The sequence below is a fragment of the Tachypleus tridentatus genome, chromosome 13 (assembly GCF_004210375.1).
Source record: "Tachypleus tridentatus isolate NWPU-2018 chromosome 13, ASM421037v1, whole genome shotgun sequence".
Classification (NCBI taxonomy): domain Eukaryota; kingdom Metazoa; phylum Arthropoda; class Merostomata; order Xiphosura; family Limulidae; genus Tachypleus; species Tachypleus tridentatus.
Genome location: NC_134837.1, coordinates 187,911,684 through 187,930,112, shown reverse-complemented (window position 1 = coordinate 187,930,112; position 18,429 = coordinate 187,911,684). Strand labels below are relative to the sequence as shown.

The following is an 18,429-nucleotide window of genomic DNA, read 5'->3' as shown; positions in this document are numbered from 1 at the left end:
CAACAGCCCAATGGACTGTTTGGAGGAGTTCCTGAAAAGTGTGGATAAATTACAGAAAGCAATAGATTACTTTGATAAACACAATCCTAACAGCCCAGAACTTGTCACTTTGGTAAGGTGTAAAAATAGTTATCAAAATAATAGCCTTTAGTTTGTAAAATATATTTAACAAACAGCCAGAACTTGTTTCTTTAGTGATGTGCAAAAATATATTTAAACCAACAGACAAGAGTTTGTCAGTTTGGTATGATATAACAAATATATTTAAAACAGCAGTCCAAAGTTTGTCATTTTTATAAAATGTAAAATATTTAAACAATTCATCAACAGCACAGTGTTTGTCTCTCTAGTAATATTCAAAGAATATATTAAACCAAAGGTCCATAGTTTTCTTTTGGGTAATTTGTAAAACAGTATATTTAACTATTAGTTCAGAACCAGTGATTTTGGTAAGATGTGGAAAAATACATTTAAACAAACATTAAAACATTTATTAGTTTGATGAGATGTAAAAAATATATTTAAATCAACATCCCAGAATTTGTCATTTTAGAAATGGTACTTTCATATCAACAGAACAGATAGCTGAAACATTTTTTAGCATAAACCTAGCTATTGAACATAACTCTCACACTTAACAGATAACAACTTGTACGTTGCACCATTACACTGTAGCCCTTTTTTAACAGAAGTGCAACATATCGTATGCAATACCCCTCTTGAATATATTGGATTTTATCAAATATTTATTCTTGATAAGGCAAAATAGACATATCAGAAGTGAAAATATAGGGTGTTTAATTTTGTGTAAAGGTGATTACCTATTTGAAATACATTTTCAAGTAAGGAAATATTAAGTTTGGAAATGTTATTTGTCTCTTCACAGAGTAGCTAACTAAAGTTCCACACTCAGAAGATTGTGGAGGGCCTGGTGTTAATAAAAAAATAAGTTTCTTTCTGAGAAATACTGATGAGAAGGAAAACTTGTGGAACTTAACTGGGAAATTCATAGGTGGGAGACCACATTAATCTCATGCAGAGATAACTCTAAGTGTATGTGTTTTTCTTATAGCAAAGCCACATTAGGCTATCTGCTGAGCCCACCGAGGGGAATTGAACCCATGATTTGAGCATTGTAAATCTGTAGACTTACCGCTGTACTATCGGGGTGCCGAAAACTCTTAGTTCAATAGAAGTAACAGTGGATACGAGAGTCTCAATCTTTTACATGGTGCTAAAGTGTTGTATAATTGGATGAAATGTAAAAGTTGCCCAATTGACCTCTGTGTCTCAGGCACACCATGTACTTATATTGTCACAGGCACGCCATGCACGTATGTTGTGTCTTGGAGGGAATTGGACAAAAACTGCATATAAAGATAATGGCAGAGAACATCATAGAGAAAGATGTTCTTCCATTACATATGGAAAAAGAGACCTCTGAGATAGAAGAGATGAAGGTTCTAAGATATACAAGAAATGATTGAGCAGAAAACATGACCAAAGAGGGAGAAGGAGAAGAGACTGTTAATAGGTGCTATGAATTATAGCCATCATCCAAAGAAGTTGAAATGGAGGTCAAACTTACAGAAAGAGGGTGGACCAATTGAGACTGAAGAAATATCACCAGGGCCATAGATTCTGGCACAAATTTCCAAAAAATAGAAACTTGATGTTGGGAAGTTGTAAATGCTTTAATAAGAGGACTGTCAAAATGGTAACACATTTACAGCAATATTAAGATATGTAAAAACAACTCTATCTGAAAAATGTGGTTCAGGTGAGAGCTGACTCACCACCAAATTCTAAGTTACTGTAATATGAGAAACAGACATTGTTGTCATTAATCCAAAAGTGTATCTCCAGAAAAGGAAGCAGAGGTTCCAAGAGCAAGTACCTCCCCTTTGATTGATGTAAAAAACAACAGTGTAGTTGTTGAATATATTACTATAAGATGTCTAGAGACTTAACTGTTCACATCTTACGAATCTTGCTTTGGAAAGGCCATTCTGTAGGAGACCAAATACTGAAAAAGGTTGAAATTATCCAGACGTTTACCCCAGCTAGATAAAGAAACATTAATAAATAGTTGTAAGTTAAGATGGATAATCAGAGTTGTGTGTAAATGTTTGAGTAACTATGGCAATGAGATGGAGGTAGAGATGTGAGAGAAGATAGTGAATCACAAATTCTGTTTCACTGATTTGAAGGAGATGCTACAGAATTGAAAGACCTAAAGAACATGCACATGATAAAAGTAGATGAGAGTTTGGAAACCAAAAACTATATTTATAAAAGAGTAAGTTGAGTACATCTATCAGTTGGAGTGATAAAGACTCCCTAATGACTTGTATATTGACGAGAGTCAGTACTGATTTAGGGATCTGATCAGACAACCCAAATGAGCAAGCTCTCAAAGGTGAAGGGAGATTGTAGCAGAGGATGCATACCAGGACTGGACTGGCAGTTGCAAAATGTCCATATTGCAACAAAAGTGCAGAATCAATTAGAGCATTCTCTATGTGAAAGCTGTCACAACTTAGTTTAAGACACAGATGCAAGTTTTGATTGATACAGTAAGCTTCTGAGTGAAAATCTGTAGGACCAAAGGGTTTCTGCTGAGTAATAACAAAAGTGGAGAAAGTGTAAGAGTCAAGTTTCAGCTGAGCCCTATAATTGATGGTTTCTTGAAGAGCATCCAAAATGTCTGTACAAACTCCACAAAACAATGTATTCTGAAGAAGCACAGAAAGTGAAGTAGGCAACACATGAATAATGAAAACAGGCTACATGAACAACAGGTGACATTAAACTAGTGAAGTTGTGGAGTAAAGAGTTTGGAAGCTATGAAGATGAGTAAACTAAACATAAGTTTCATTTGAAGGTAAAAGAATCAATGTACAAAAAATAGGACACTGCTGGGAGAAAAGATTAGAGGGGTAGGGGAACCCCAGAAAAGTAGAATTACAGACCACATAGAAGGAATCTTATGCTGAAAGGATGTGGTAAATGAGAGTTAACACAGCATAAACTGAAAAGATCTGCAACAATGCAATAAACATGCAAGATGAAAATAGTAAACACAACAATACTTATAATCATGTGGGATGAAAATAGTAAACACAACAATGCTTATAATCATGTGAGGTGAAAATAGCAAACACAACAATACTTATAATCATGTGATGTGAAAATAGCAAACACAACAATGCAATAATCATGTGAGGTGAAAATAGCAAACACAACAATGCAATAATCATGAGGTGTAAATAGCAAACACAACAATTCCTAAAAAAACAAATTACTAAATCAATGCATTGCTGAGGAAGAGAATGAGCTTTTGATACAACACATGCATAAGGGGAGATCTATGTATGGAGTATAACAGAAGGAAGAGTATATTCTAACACTGCTTGAGCTGTAGACTGGTGCAGTAGTTATTACTTTCTAATATGTACTTGTGTTGTTATGTGTGATTTTTTTGTACTGAGTCTTTAATACTCTTCCCTCATGGAAAAAGAAAGCATACGTAAATTACAGAAATATTTCAAATAACTTTAGAATAAAATGCATAGTCTAAACTCTTTAATAGTCCTTTAACATTTCATGACCTAGTTTGTGTTTTTCTTTAGACAGATTAAATGAAATAACAGTGGTACACAAACTGATTACAGGAGCCTAATAACTTAAAACAACATTGAAATACGGAAAGAGGTGAAGAGAGAATAGTCATTTCTGCCACAAAAACACAACGTTCTTACTGACAGTAATACTAATACAAGAAATTGGCACAAGTTTTTCTCACGAGCATCTACACTTTTGTTATGTTTCATTCTTGATAATCCATCTTTTGTTTTTCTTTTATTACTGAATTCTTATTAATCACTGCACTTGAGACTATTCAAATTTGGTAGGGAGTCTCCTTACTGCATTCCTTTTATTATTATTATTATAATGCAAGGTTGTTTAATGTTTTAGGCACACTCACTGCCATAACATAATAAACATTTAAATTTTCCACAAGAAACACATTATAGAAATACAAGTGTACAAAATCAGTTGACAAATGTAATCTTTACAGATGTCACTCTTAGTCACCAGTTTGTATCCAACCTGGTGCATGTTGCTATTCAAACATTTGGTGATGTTTGCAGTTGAAAATTGTTTAATTTTGGTGAAAAAAATTGTAAGAAATTGTTTTGGAGTTCTCACACAAGAAAAGACAATGTTTCTGGCTCAGAACCTGAAGTATCTGTTGATGATTTTGATTGAAAAGACAAGATTTTATTACAAACTAATCTGTATCAAGATCTTTTAATAAGTGAATAAGATTATCAGGAAATTGTAAAGGTTTACAATTGACAGTTGTGTGATTATTTATTTACATTATGAATGAAACAGTTTAGCCTGATGTCTGCTTTACATACCATGAATATCTTCTGTATTAGTTGCATTTATGAATTGTTATATCACAAGACATTAGGTGAATACCTAACAAATAATTTAGAAATGTTATCTGTTGTATATAATATTGTCAGTCTTTGCTTTTTCTCCAGATGTCATTATTTGATGCTGGAGGAGATGCCTTAGAAAGAGAATTTCGAGGCTTGCTCTCTAGGCATAGTAAACCTATGCCACCTGTCTTGATATTGGATTTAGTAGGGATGGATGATGGTAGGTTTCTCTTCTTCACACATGTAAAGAGTTTTTTCACAAGAATTATAAGTATCAAATTTTTGTTTTGAAAGAAAGTATAGTAGTTTTTGTGTCACCAACACTGGAAGTTTCATTTCTTGTTTTTGAAACTTGTAAAAATGTTGTACAGAATTCTTTACTTACTATTATGTGTTGAAACCAACAATGATCACCAGAAACACATTTTGAAGTCTGAAGATGGCTTGAATTCATAATGAAGAAATGTTTTGTATAAGTTTAAGAAATATAGAATGTTATCATCAGGTACCAGTAGTTTACACCGACATACTTTTGTATGTAACATGTAGAATAAAGATGACATACAACTGGAGACTACTTGCCAGCTTGGTAGAGGTATCTTAACACTCTTAGGTGTTCATTCACAACAGGGGGTGTTTTATTCTGTTTTATTTCTCGATGTTTGGTTCTTTGTTTAAAATTACAAGTTTAGAATAGTTATGTTTTGGTTTGTGAGTTACATTGGTGGTAAACATGGAAAATGTTCTCATGTTTAGTGAATCTGGTTTCCAGCTTTCTACTAGTTTCTCCAATGTAAAATTATGGACAGATATTATACATTTTTTTTAAAAAGGGAAGTTGGTGTGGTGTGATCTTTGTAATTATTACTTTGTAACAGTTCTATCTTGAACCAGGTTTTTGAATGAATGTAAAGCTGACTGTCATTTTATGATTAAAGATAAACTTTGTCAAAGTGTGGATTCTATTTGAGTAGATCTAAAGGATAAATGATGAATTTCAGTTGTTGCAGTTTTTTTTTCAGTGTCTTTTTTAATTTTTGAGTTTAATGTTTGTTGTGGCAACTTTCATTTTAACTAACCAACTAAACATAAACAAATAAATTCATGAAACTATCTTAACTGATCAAAACAGCCCTACTATTTGTTGACAGTATATATATATTCTTGTGTTTATGTAAATTAATTCTACCTGATGATGACAGAGCCTTAGAAACAAGATATTTGTTACTATGTTGGACTTGTAATAAAGTTATCAGACTTTGTTTGGTCTTGGTCACATGTTATTAAAATATTTTTTATAAAATTTTTATGACACCTCTTCCACATTATCTTTGTCTATGTGCATTTCTGTAGCTAATGGTTATTTCCAGTAATAATGGCTATGTCCTTTTAATTTCAGAGTAGGTGTTTGCACTTGTTTTTTCTTCAGGTTTTGATCATTACACTTACTGTGGTAACCACTGGAATGTGGTTCCAGATCTTTTCCTGTTCCTTATGTGTTGTTTTATTGAAACATTTTTGCTATGATCCTTCTGGACTGAGACTGGTTGAAAAATTGACATACACAAATACTTGATATTTAGAGAGAAAATGTGGTGAAATAATAGATTTTTTTCTTGTTTTGAGCAAAATGATAAAAACAGTTTCTCATATGGAAAACTAAGTTCACTTTTAAATGATTGTTCCCATAGTTCTTTATGTATTACACATTGTTTAAAGATTCACATAGCCATCTTCTGATTTGATATGTTTATTGAAAGGTTATTCAGTTTCTGTACTGTACTGGTGTAAGTTTTCAGTGCCATACTTCAGAAGTCAATAGCATGCTACATTGTTATTTGTATTTCAACATGACTTTTTTCCTGTTTATAATTTTATAAAAGTCTAGTATTTATATCAGTACAAATTTAGAAACCTGGTATTGTGTTTATTAACACTGAATAGAGATGTTGGTTTGTTTGTTTTCATATATGTATTTTATGTATTGTAAAAAGGAAATTATTCATTATATAAATGCAGTTCTATTTTATCATTATTTTTGTTTTATAGAGTTACCCAGTGAAGAAGAGAAACATGTTGTGGACCAGTTGCCTGGTAAGTAGCGTTTTGTAATATTTCTAGTTGTTTAATAAGATTTAGTCTTAACACAGTTTGAGAATTAAAGATGAAATATAAGAACAGAGGGTTAATTCCATGTAACAAGAACAATGTTTGAATTCACCTTAGGAATTGTTTCTTCTGTCATCATAATTGTATGTCATTCTGTCATGGGCACTGTTTCTTATAAACCACTTCCTTGTAATAATCTTTGACCTTTGTGAATGTAAGGAATAATTTAAAAACTTCTCTGAGTTGATACTTCAGCCTAATGTAACGATACTGTCCTGTCATTTCAACAAGTTCATGAAGCTGTTTCCAGTATTTTCTGTTGGTAATACTTAGTGTTCACCTTAGTTTCACTGTGTATCTTGTGAACTTTTAATATTTTTATTAGATGTGCAACCTGCATCAAACCTAAAGTATAACTGAAAACTTTCTTTATGTTCTGTAAGCAACATGCAGGTGTTCTTTGTTATTTTTTTATGCAAGGAGAGCCATGTCTCCACCAGTGTTGTGATGGTCATATCTCTGCTGCATAAAGGGTTTCAATGTTTTTCAGTTTCTACCATGTATTGCACAATGTTGAAGTAATCCTTTATCTATCCATGTCTTCACCACATTTGCAGTAATTTTCTACTTCTCAATGTCTTGTCCAGTTTTGCAAGTCTTCCATCTCTGCCATGTCTTGACAAATGTTGCAACAGTTCTCCATCTATGCCATGTCTTGACAAATGCTGCAACAGTCTTCCATCTCTGTCATGTCTTGACAAATGCTGCAACAGTCTTCCATCTCTGTCATGTCTTGTCCCCAGTTGCAGTAATCTTCTTCTCGATGACTTGTCCACTTTTGTAACAATCTTTTGTTTCTGCCATATTTCATTCACTTTTACAGTTGTCTTCCCATTATACTATGTTTTATCTAGTACTGCAATTATCCTCTACATTTGAGGTGATTTCTTCCTCTGGTATTTTTTGGGATTAGTTTGTGTACACCTGGTTTCTACTCTGCAAAGGTAAGATTTTTCTTAATTATTTTGTGCTTGAGTGATCAGTGTGTGCAACCTGTTAGCACTTTCTGTGGTCTCCTAGTGAATAAACTTTAGCAAAGGTAGCTGCAGATCTGCATGTGATGTGAAACTGTTTTATATTTTTATTAGTGGCTGGTCTGTCCTTACTGTTCAGTTTTTTGTAGAGTGTTTTCTTGAAATTGGTGTGAAGTCTTCCCTTACTCTTCAGTTTATTATAAATTGTTTTTTAATTCGTGTTCTTGTCTTCCCTTACCATTTAGTATATAATAGATTTTCTTTAAAATTAATGGTTGGTTTTCCCTTACTATCCAGTATATCATAAATGTTTTTTTTTTATTTCTTTGAAATTCTTGTGCTTTAGATTTTCCCACAAGTACATATTCCTACATATAGTTCTGTGGCATATTTTTCTAATGTAAGTCTTCCAGCAGTGGCTTTGTATTGAATTGAATGTAACGTGATGATTGTACTAAAGTATCTAAATCACTCTTACACAGAAAGTATTAATTTGTTTCTTATTTGTGATTGAATTAAGTTTAGCTCATTTAATGAAGTCCAGTTCTTTTTAGGTGGACTAAAATATTTTTATGATTATACTATTTCATTGAATAAATAAATGTATATATATGTGTGTGTTTGAAATTAATATGATTTAGAACATAACAGCTGTTGTAAGAATTTGTAGGTGTTTCCATGTTATTAGACAGTAATCCTCATCAAAAACATTATTTATGAAATACAGAAAAAACTGTCCGTGATCTCACTAAAATAGCGAATGGCTAAGAAAGAACAGAAATGAAGATTTTGCCAATATTTATGCCACTATTCGCTCTAGCATACTTCAGAAATCTCTTCAGGGGTAAGTAATTACATCAAGTTGAGTAAATAAGTTATAAGAGTTTTATTACATAACGCTATTACAATTTGTATCGGTAAAAACTGTAGTATTATGTTTCAATGTACAATGAATATAATATAATTACAAAGCATTAAAATAATATATAAACATGATAAGACACATGTCTAGTCTACATTATCATTTAATTATCTTTTTTTATCATTGGTGGTCAAATATTGCTGATTACTGTACCTTTCTCTATGTTGTATTATCAGACAAAATTTATTCAATCATTAAAGATTACTGGAGCATTATTAAATTGTAAAATTCAGACGTTTTGAAATGCACATTCCATGCTATAAATTAACAATTGTTTCATGGAAAACAATTAAACCTTTTTCTTTTTAGATCTCAGTAAAGAAAAACGTTTTATTAAGTACTTGTGTAGTTGATGAGACAGCCATATAAGGTAAAAAGATCTAAGATGGATAGTATGAAGTATAGATATATTGTGTGATAAAGAGAAGTGATTATTGTGAATTTATTTTAGTATTTTTTTGAGGTGAAGAAATTAAAAGCTAAATTATATAAAAATATCGATTCTGTTGATGCCAAGTTTGTTAGGATATTAAGATAAATAAAAGGTCTTTAACTGATAAATGGTGCTGATGTATACTTCAACTCTTTGGTATATCTAAGGTTAAATAACATTTTTTCAATATAAAAGATTTTGTTCCATGAATGTTAGAAAAATTAAGAATTTCTGTAACTTGTGATTTTTGTTCAACATTTTAGTGATTGTACAATATTATCTTCTGTAGTAACTTACTGTATATTTTAATAAAAGACTAACTTCACCTTTACCCTCTGTAGTATCTTACTGTATATTTTAATAAAGGACTAACTTCACCTTTATCCTCTGTAGTATCTTACTGTATGTTTTAGTATAGGACTAACTTCACCTTTATCCTCTGTAGTATCTTACTGTATGTTAAAACAAAGGACTAACTTCACCTTTATCCTCTGCAGTATCTTACTGTATATTTTAGTAAAGGACTAACTTCACCTTTATCCTGTGTAGTATCTTACTGTATATTTTAATAAAGGACTAACTTCACCTTTATCCTCTGTAGTATATTACTGTATATTTTAATAAAGGACTAACTTCACTTTTATCCTTTGTAGTTTCTGACTGATGGCAAAATTAATACTACACATCATAAATACCTTTATTTAAATAATTTAAACACTTATTATTTGTTTGTGTGCTGCATGCAGGCTTTTGTATATCATATACTTGTTACCAAGACTATTGTTTGATTAGATGGATAATATTGGACTCAATGAGAACTTGTTTGGGTTAAACTTTTAATACAGCAGTACTGTATAAATCTAGACTGAACATGGTGTGTGATTTAGAGATTTAATTATGAAATATTTAGATATTATATAATTAAAAGTTGAAAATTAAAATAGCTAATTAAAATTTACTAAAACTTATTGTCTTAGGTTAAGAGATCATCAGAAGGCTTGTAGTGGAAATAGCATATCTCTTACTGTTCAGAACTCACCACTGTTGGTAAGACATCTTTTATGTAAATTGTATATCAGTGCTTAAAACTGTAGTGTCAGTAAGAGAAGAATCATAGTAAATAATGTTTCCATTCTAAACTCTCCACTATTAATATGACATATGTAAAGAGAAATATCTCTGTAAATAGTCTCTTACTGTCATGTACTTGCCACAATTGATAAGGCATTTCTGTTATCAGGTAATAGTATTGTATGAAGAAAATTATTGAGTTCTTGATGTCACACTGATGACGTATAGGACAAGAGATGCAAATTGTTGTATTTAATTCTGAGATGATAACTCATCACTCTACACAGGCTAAATACCTTCCTTATATTTCTGCCAAAGAGATTTGCATGTCATTAGCCAGGAGACAACTCCCATCTATCTTTGACATTATTTTACAGGAATTGTGTGACTGCATGATGCAACAAAAGCTATCCACCAATAGGAAGGTGACATATTTCCACAGTTCTCTTCATGAATGTACATTCTTTTACTCAGCATTGTATTTTACAGACATATTAAATTTGTTGAGACTTGTTTCACAAACTAAAATAATTTTTATATTCTTTGGTTTCTGTTTCAAAAGGTTTAATTTTTTTTATCAAGAATTCTTTTAAGTCCTGTTCCTGTGCTGACGTTTGTTGGCTTGTAAATTATCAGGGTCATTACAACCACTGTTCATCATGTTTTGGTTTACCACAAACCTAATTGACATCCTACTTCTGTCTTGTCAGCAGAAATTCTTTCTCCTCAGTTGTGAATGACATATTAGACTGGGAGCTTCACCTAATTTGGTTTGGGTGATACTTTACCATTCATGAAATGAACTTAATCTTTCAGTTTGTGAATATTATACTCTTTAGGCTCCTTTTACACATGCTTCACCTATATTGTATTTCATTCTCTTGAAGTTATTTTCCATATGTTTTGTCTGTACTCTTAAAATTTTGTTTTCTCACTTTTTGAATCCCATCTCTTGGGTTTTTATCTTTTCTTTTATTCTGAATTGATTTTTGGTTTTATACTGTTCCTTTTATCTAATAGCTCCTTTCTTATGCCCATATGCCTCATCCCCTTCATATTTTTGACTTTTTTGTCCTGATTTCTAGTCTTTCTTCAGTATTTTTACCAATTCTGTATCATTGTTTATCTGACCAGCTTGTGAAGAAACTATCTTTACTACTTTTTATTTATTCTCTATCATTGTTTGTCTGTCCAGTTTGTGATCACACTTTCTTTACTACTTTTTACTTACTCTTCATCATTCTTGTTTGTATGGCTAGTTTGTGGTGATATTTTCTTTACTACTTTTTACTTATTCTCTGTCATTGTTGTTTACCTGTACGATGGTTTGTGATCATACAGCCTTTGCTACTTTTTACCGATTCTCTATCGTTGTTGTTTATCTTGCAAATTTCTGATCATAATTTCTTAACTAATTTCACTGATTCTCTGTTATTTATCTGCAGAGTTTTTGATCCTACTTTCTTTACTACTTTTTACTGATTATCTGTCATTGTTGTTCATCTGGTCCGTATGTGGTCATACTTTCTTTACTACTTTTTACTGATTATCTGTCATTGTTGTTCATCTGGCCAGTATGTGGTCATACTTACTTTACTACTTTTTGTTTATTCTCTGTCATTGCTGTTTATGTGTATAGTTTGGGATCATACTTTCTTTACTACTTTTTACTGATTATCTGTCATTGTTGTTCATCTGGCCAGTATGTGGTCATACTTTCTTTACTACTTTTTACTGATTATCTGTCATTGTTGTTCATCTGGCCAGTATGTGGTCATACTTTCTTTACTACTTTTTGCTTATTCTCTGTCATTGCTGTTTATGTGTATAGTTTGGGATCATACTTTCTTTACTACTTTTTACTGATCCTCTATCATTGTTTTCTGACCAGTTTTGGATCATACTTTCATTACTATTTTTACTGATTCTCATTTAATTGTTATATATCTAGCCAGTATATCTGACTGTTCTTTAGGTAACATTCAAACCTGTAGTTGCAGCAAAGTTATTTATAAAAATGTATATTTAACATCATATGTCTCAAGATATCCCTTTAGATTCTTAACATTTTTGGTGATTTTTTTTTTATTTCTAGTTTGATCACTTTTTTTTAACTATACCATTTTTATTTAATCTCTTCATTCTTGCATATAGCTCCAAATAAACATGGAGTATAGTTTCAAAGTTTTATTGGTCCAATCTTGATTAATTTAAATTTTGATTTTTAACCACCTTAAATTTCATATTTCATTACTGGGGTCCGTGTCTGTAATTATTACTACTGCTACTAATGGGCATAATATGACCTCTACCTTTACAGGCTTTATACTAGAATTATTGTTTCTGTTTGGTTGTATTATAACATTGTTAAATATCACAACGTGATTATAATACAGTTCATTTTAACACAAAGTATTTCAGATATTTATTTGTATGCATTATAAGTTTTGATAAGTGTTTGATACATAAATATATTTACATTCATGTAATTTATGTTAAGTTTTAGTTCTAGGTAATATGTGCAAAGAGATTTAATTGTTTGAAAAAAAATACATTTTATTCTACAGTATAATGGTTTGATAGCAAATTCATATGATTTAACTATCATCGTTAGATTATTGACAATATGTACAATGTTGAGAGTTTGTTTGTATGACTTAACCATCATGGTTAGATTACTGACCATATCTGCAATGTTGAGGGTATGTTTTTGTGACTTAACTATCATGGTTAGATTACTGACCATATCTGCAATTTGAGGGTATGTTTGTGTGATGTAACCATCATGGTTAGATTACTGACCATATCTACAATGTTGAGAGTTTGTTAGTTACACTTATCCATCATGGTTAGGTTACTGACAATATCTATAGTGTTGAGAGTTTGTTAGTTACACTTAACCATCTTGGTTAAGTTAAGTAGGGTTTTGTAACATGTCGATACGTTTGAAGTAGTACTGGAGTATATAAAGTAGTACCAAACTATGTAAAGTAGTACAGGAGTATGATATATATTGTTTATGGAATGTTTCTCTTCACTAGGGGGGAAGGAGGAGTGGAGTAAGGGAAACACCACCTCGTAGAGTATCCAAACGTATTCAACAAGCGTAAGTTTAATTGTTTAAGCTTGTAGTGTATCAAAGCGTATTCAACAAGTGTAAGTTTAATTGTTTGAGCTTGTAGTGTATCAAGCGTATTCAACAAAAGCGTAAGTTTAATTGTTTAAGCTTGTAGTGTATCAAACATATTCAACAAGCGTAAGTTTAATTGTTTAAGCTTGTAGAGTATCAAGCGTATTCAACAAGCATTAAGTTTAATTGTTTAAGCTTGTAGAGTATCAAGCGTATTCAACAAAGCGTAAGTTTAATTGTTTAAGCTTGTAGAGTATCCAAGCGTATTCAACAAGCGTAAGTTTAATTGTTTAAGCTTGTAGAGTATCAAGCGTATTCAACAAGCGTAAAGTTTAATTGTTTAAGCTTGTAGAGTATCAAGCGTATTCAACAAGCGTAAGTTTAATTGTTTAAGCTTGTAGAGTATCAAGCGTATTCAACAAGCGTAAGTTTAATTGTTTAAACTTGTAGAGTATCAAGCGTATTCAACAAGCGTAAGTTTAATTGTTTAAGCTTGTAGAGTATCCAAAGCGTATTCAACAAGCGCAAAGCAATTGTTTAAGCTTGTAGAGTATCAAGCGTATTCAACAAGCATAAGTTTAATTGTTTAAGCTTGTAGAGTATCCAAGCGTATTCAACAAGCGTAAGTTTAATTGTTTAAGCTTGTAGAGTATCCAAGCGTATTCAACAAGCGTAAGTTTAATTGTTTAAGCTTGTAGAGTATCCAAACGTATTCAACAAGCGTAAGTTTAATTGTTTAAGCTTGTAGAGTATCAAGCGTATTCAACAAGCGTAAGTTTAATTGTTTGAGCTTGTAGTGTATCCAAGCGTATTCAACAAGCGTAAGTTTAATTGTTTGAGCTTGTAGAGTATCAAGCGTATTCAACAAGCGTAAGTTTAATTGTTTGAGCTTGTAGTGTATCAAGCGTATTCAACAAGCGTAAGTTTAATTGTTTAAGCTTGTAGTGTATCCAAGCGTATTCAACAAGCGTAAGTTTAATTGTTTAAGCTTGTAGAGTATCCAAGCGTATTCAACAAGCGTAAGTTTAATTGTTTAAGCTTGTAGAGTATCCAAGCGTATTCAACAAGCGTAAGTTTAATTGTTTAAGCTTGTAGAGTATCCAAGCGTATTCAACAAGCGTAAGTTTAATTGTTTAAGCTTGTAGAGTATCCAAGCGTATTCAACAAGCGTAAGTTTAATTGTTTAAGCTTGTAGAGTATCCAAGCGTATTCAACAAGCATAAGTTTAATTGTTTAAGCTTGTAGAGTATCCAAGCGTATTCAACAAGCGCAAGTTTAATTGTTTAAGCTTGTAGAGTATCTAAACATATTCAACAAGCGTAAGTTTAATTGTTTAAGCTTGTAAAGTATCCAAACGTATTCAACAAGCGTAAGTTTAATTGTTTAAGCTTGTAGAGTATCAAGCGTATTCAACAAGTGTAAGTTTAATTGTTCAAGCTTGTAGAGTATCCAGGCTTATTCAACAAGCATAAGCTTAATTGTTTAAGCTTGTAGAGTATCCAAATGTACAGGGTGTTCAGAAAGTCACTGTGCAGTTTTGTAATCATACTTTATTCAGCCTATTTCAAGCCAGCAAGTGATAGCTGTGTTTAGAAACAAAATAAGAAGGATCCAGGCCTGTATTGATGCCAACAGGGGTCACTTTCAACATTGTTTATAATTGTCATTCTTATTTACCTCCTGTATTCTATATTGCAACATGTCTGTTAATAAATATATAAGTGCACAGTGACTTTCCGAACACCCTGTATTATACAAGTGTAAGTTTAATTGTTTAAGCTTTCAGTGTGGTATCACTTGTTTTATAAATATGAACAACCTAAGTTTGGTACAATTGTAACTTTATTTTTTATATCCTCAGATAGTAGAAAAAAACAACTATGGTTTTTCATTAGCAGATGTTAGAAATATTGATAAGTAGAGTATTTCTTTACAGCTTAAAGAAGAAAGCCAGTGCTGCATTCATGAAATACTCACCATCTGTTGACACAGCTTTTGGTTAGTGGTTTGTTTTTCTGTTTAATTTGTTTATGGCTGATCTTATTATATTAATAAGTAAGTGAATGTGACATATAAATTTAGAAATATCTTGCTGTAGATCACAGGATATAAACATAAACAAAAGGATTTGTATGAATTGACTACATGTTTAACTTTGATCGTGTTAAGACGATGACCATTTTTATCTTCTCAGCATGAGCTACAATAGTAGAGTAACTAGACTTGACCATTGAAATTACTGACAGCTGTAACAGGCTATTAAAACTTCTTATTAATGGGCAAACCATTAACTGGATATGAACCTTGATCATGAAAGGCTCTGAAGCAACAAACTTCTAGTTGAAACCTAATACTAGTTTTTAATTATAATTCCACATGTTTTTATTTCAGATCTATAATTATGAAGTATGAAACCAGAGTACCTTAATTTTAATTCAAACTTTCTAACTGGAATTTTTGTTCTATAAAAAGTTCTGGCAGTTGAATTGGATTTACGACTTTTTAATGAATGTTAAATATACTTTCATTCATCTTCGAATAAAAATATTTTTAGTGTTGACCAGGAAGTTGTATATGATGCATTCATACACTAAGTTTAATTAACCTAATCTTTCAATCCACAATTTACCAGTTGAAGTAACAGTCATTTTTTATTATAAATTAAAGAAAACATTTTGAAAACTGATAGATTTATTGGTGACCTAGGGCCTTATGCTTCAAAATGGCATTGTATTGGGATTTTTGCCAATGTTATTTTTTGTTAGTATTTATTTCTGATAAATTTTGTTTACTTTCAGTAGATAATAACTTATAAGAGCATTATAAATCTGGCAAAATGTCATTGCTTATATTATTCACCAAACTTAACTAAATCTACTTATTTTAAAAGATTATATCTATGGCTTTTGAACAAATAAAATTGAACATAGAAGCATTTTCTAAAAATAATTGAACATCAAAAGAAACTATAAAAAACTTATTTGGTTGGCTCATTCCTTAGTGTCATATGTTCATTCTGTAGCACCTCTGTATAGATGATTTGTTGGGAAACAAGTTAATTACATTATTTATTCTGTATGTATCTATTGAGATTAGAATATTTTTACTAGGTACTTGTAAATCTGAGGTTCATTAGTAATTGTGTGGATCAGAACCTGTAACAATATCAAAATAGAGTAATAAAAGGCTATAAAAATAAAATCATTTAGAGAAAAATATGACATAAAAGTGTAGTAACAAAGGGTCATACTAATAAAACCACTTAGAGAAAAACATTACTTGAAAATGAGACTCTAAACACTACATTTCAAAAGGCTGATAGTTAGAATTCTAATTAGATAGATGTTTTTTTACTGGCAAGACTCCTTGTTGCTGTGCACAAATGAGAGTTGAAGATTTTTTTATGAAATGCACCTAAATAAATGCTATAAAATGTAAATTATATCTGTAGTTACAATTTAAAAATTTGTATGCAAGGTTCACACAAGTTGTAACAAGGGTTGAAGTAGGTACAGTTTATTTCTAAGTTTAAGACTACTATGATACCAGTTTAGTTTCTGAAATAGTTTGTTAAACATTGTCATCTGGTTTCAGTTTTGTTTCTAAAAAAAATGTTTAACCCTTTCACTATGGGCTTGATATACACATTTGTTTACACATTAAGTATTTGAACTGTAACTTTTCATACAGCAAGTGTATCTTCACAAAATTTGGTAGAATTTTAGTAAATACTACAAATATTTTGTTGTAAAACAAGTCAGATTGTTTTAATAAAATATTATTTATTAAAGATGTGTTTGTGATGATAGTCTATTTCATTACTAGTCTGAGTGCAAAGTGATTTCATCTTATGATTAAAAAAAATTCATCCCCAAAATCTAAAATATTTGTATAATCTTTAAAACCTCTTAAACACATTTCAAATGTTTGTTTTTAGTAAGACTATTTTGCATTGTTTTCTATATTCTAACTATGAGAGGTTTGTCACTTAGCCAACCTAATAACTATCGTAAAATATTTGGAAATAAATATAAATTATGATATTTTATGCTAGAATGTCTATGTATTATAACAAAAAATACAAATGTTTAGTCTAAGTAGCTTAAGTTTCATAACACTATATATTTACATATATATTTATTTATTTTTTTTATAATATTAACCTTCCAGTCATGCCGAGCTAACATTACATAACTTGCATGGACAGAGTGCGTGTGCACTCAGGTCACATATACAGTAATATAAAACTTACCCTTAGTCTTCCTTGCCTTATTTGTGTTTAGTGGACTAGTATTTTGTAGTAGACAGTCACATTTAAATTATTATACATTATATATACATGTATATTGATTATTACTATTTAGAAATAAATTATTAAACTTATTTTTCTTAAAATATAGAACAATAAATCAAGAAGCAATAAACAGTTATCTCTTCTCACTATGACTTTTATACTTTGTTGTTGCTGAGTTTTTTAAAATTTCACACATGGATGATATCAAACAATTTTTTTTTAGGTTTTTGTATATGCAGTTGAATAAAAGAAAATCATAAATAACTACACTGATACCATACAATTCCACTATAATTTATTAAGCTTAGTAACTAAGATTTATTTAGATTTTAAAAACTACAAAATTTCAAGCATACTAAAGACACAACCTACCTCCTTGAAAACTTGGACTAAAAGAAAGTGGTAGGCTTTTCACTGATTAAAATGACTGAAAAAAACTGCTATGGGGATATTCTAAACTGTTGATTGGTTATTCTAATGTCATAGATTGAAGTAAAGGTATATAAGGTACCATTTCAAAAAATGGAAAGAGTAGAACAGGCTCACTATGTATGATTCATTGTATGTTATATCTCATCAAAATAAAAAGATATGAGGCTCTTATTTTACATTCTAGCTTGTCAGTATTAGTAATTTGAGTTTCTAATTTGTACAAAACTATAGATTTAGTATTTTCACATCACAAACATCTAATTTTAAACAGTTTCACATTCATCATACCATGTTACTCACTAAAAACTTTATTTAAATGTGTTCTTTTAATGTTTACTTTTAAATTAAGAAGTTAACTCATATACAGTATTAAAGCTTAAATTATAATCTACAATTTGATTCCAAAGTTTTTGAAGTACATTTATAAAATAGTAGTTCAATAATATTTTGAATGCAAGTCAACAAACATGATGATATGGCCTTTGACCTGTAACCCAGTACAAAAGGGTTTACAGTGTTAAACTGTTTCCAGTTTTGTTTCTGAAACAGT

General features: G+C 30.8%; 1 protein-coding gene across 1 annotated transcript in view; it reads left to right on the top strand.

Annotated features, from left to right (window-relative positions):
- The window catches only part of LOC143236412 (exocyst complex component 7-like), a 76,214-nt gene that overhangs the window by 13,206 nt on the left and 44,579 nt on the right, over positions 1–18,429 (top strand). The window contains 8 exon segments of the mRNA XM_076474674.1: positions 7–112; positions 4,557–4,674; positions 6,504–6,548; positions 8,325–8,354; positions 8,357–8,441; positions 9,930–9,999; positions 13,065–13,129; positions 15,090–15,151. Of these exon segments, the coding sequence (XP_076330789.1) occupies positions 7–112; positions 4,557–4,674; positions 6,504–6,548; positions 8,325–8,354; positions 8,357–8,441; positions 9,930–9,999; positions 13,065–13,129; positions 15,090–15,151 (581 nt within the window).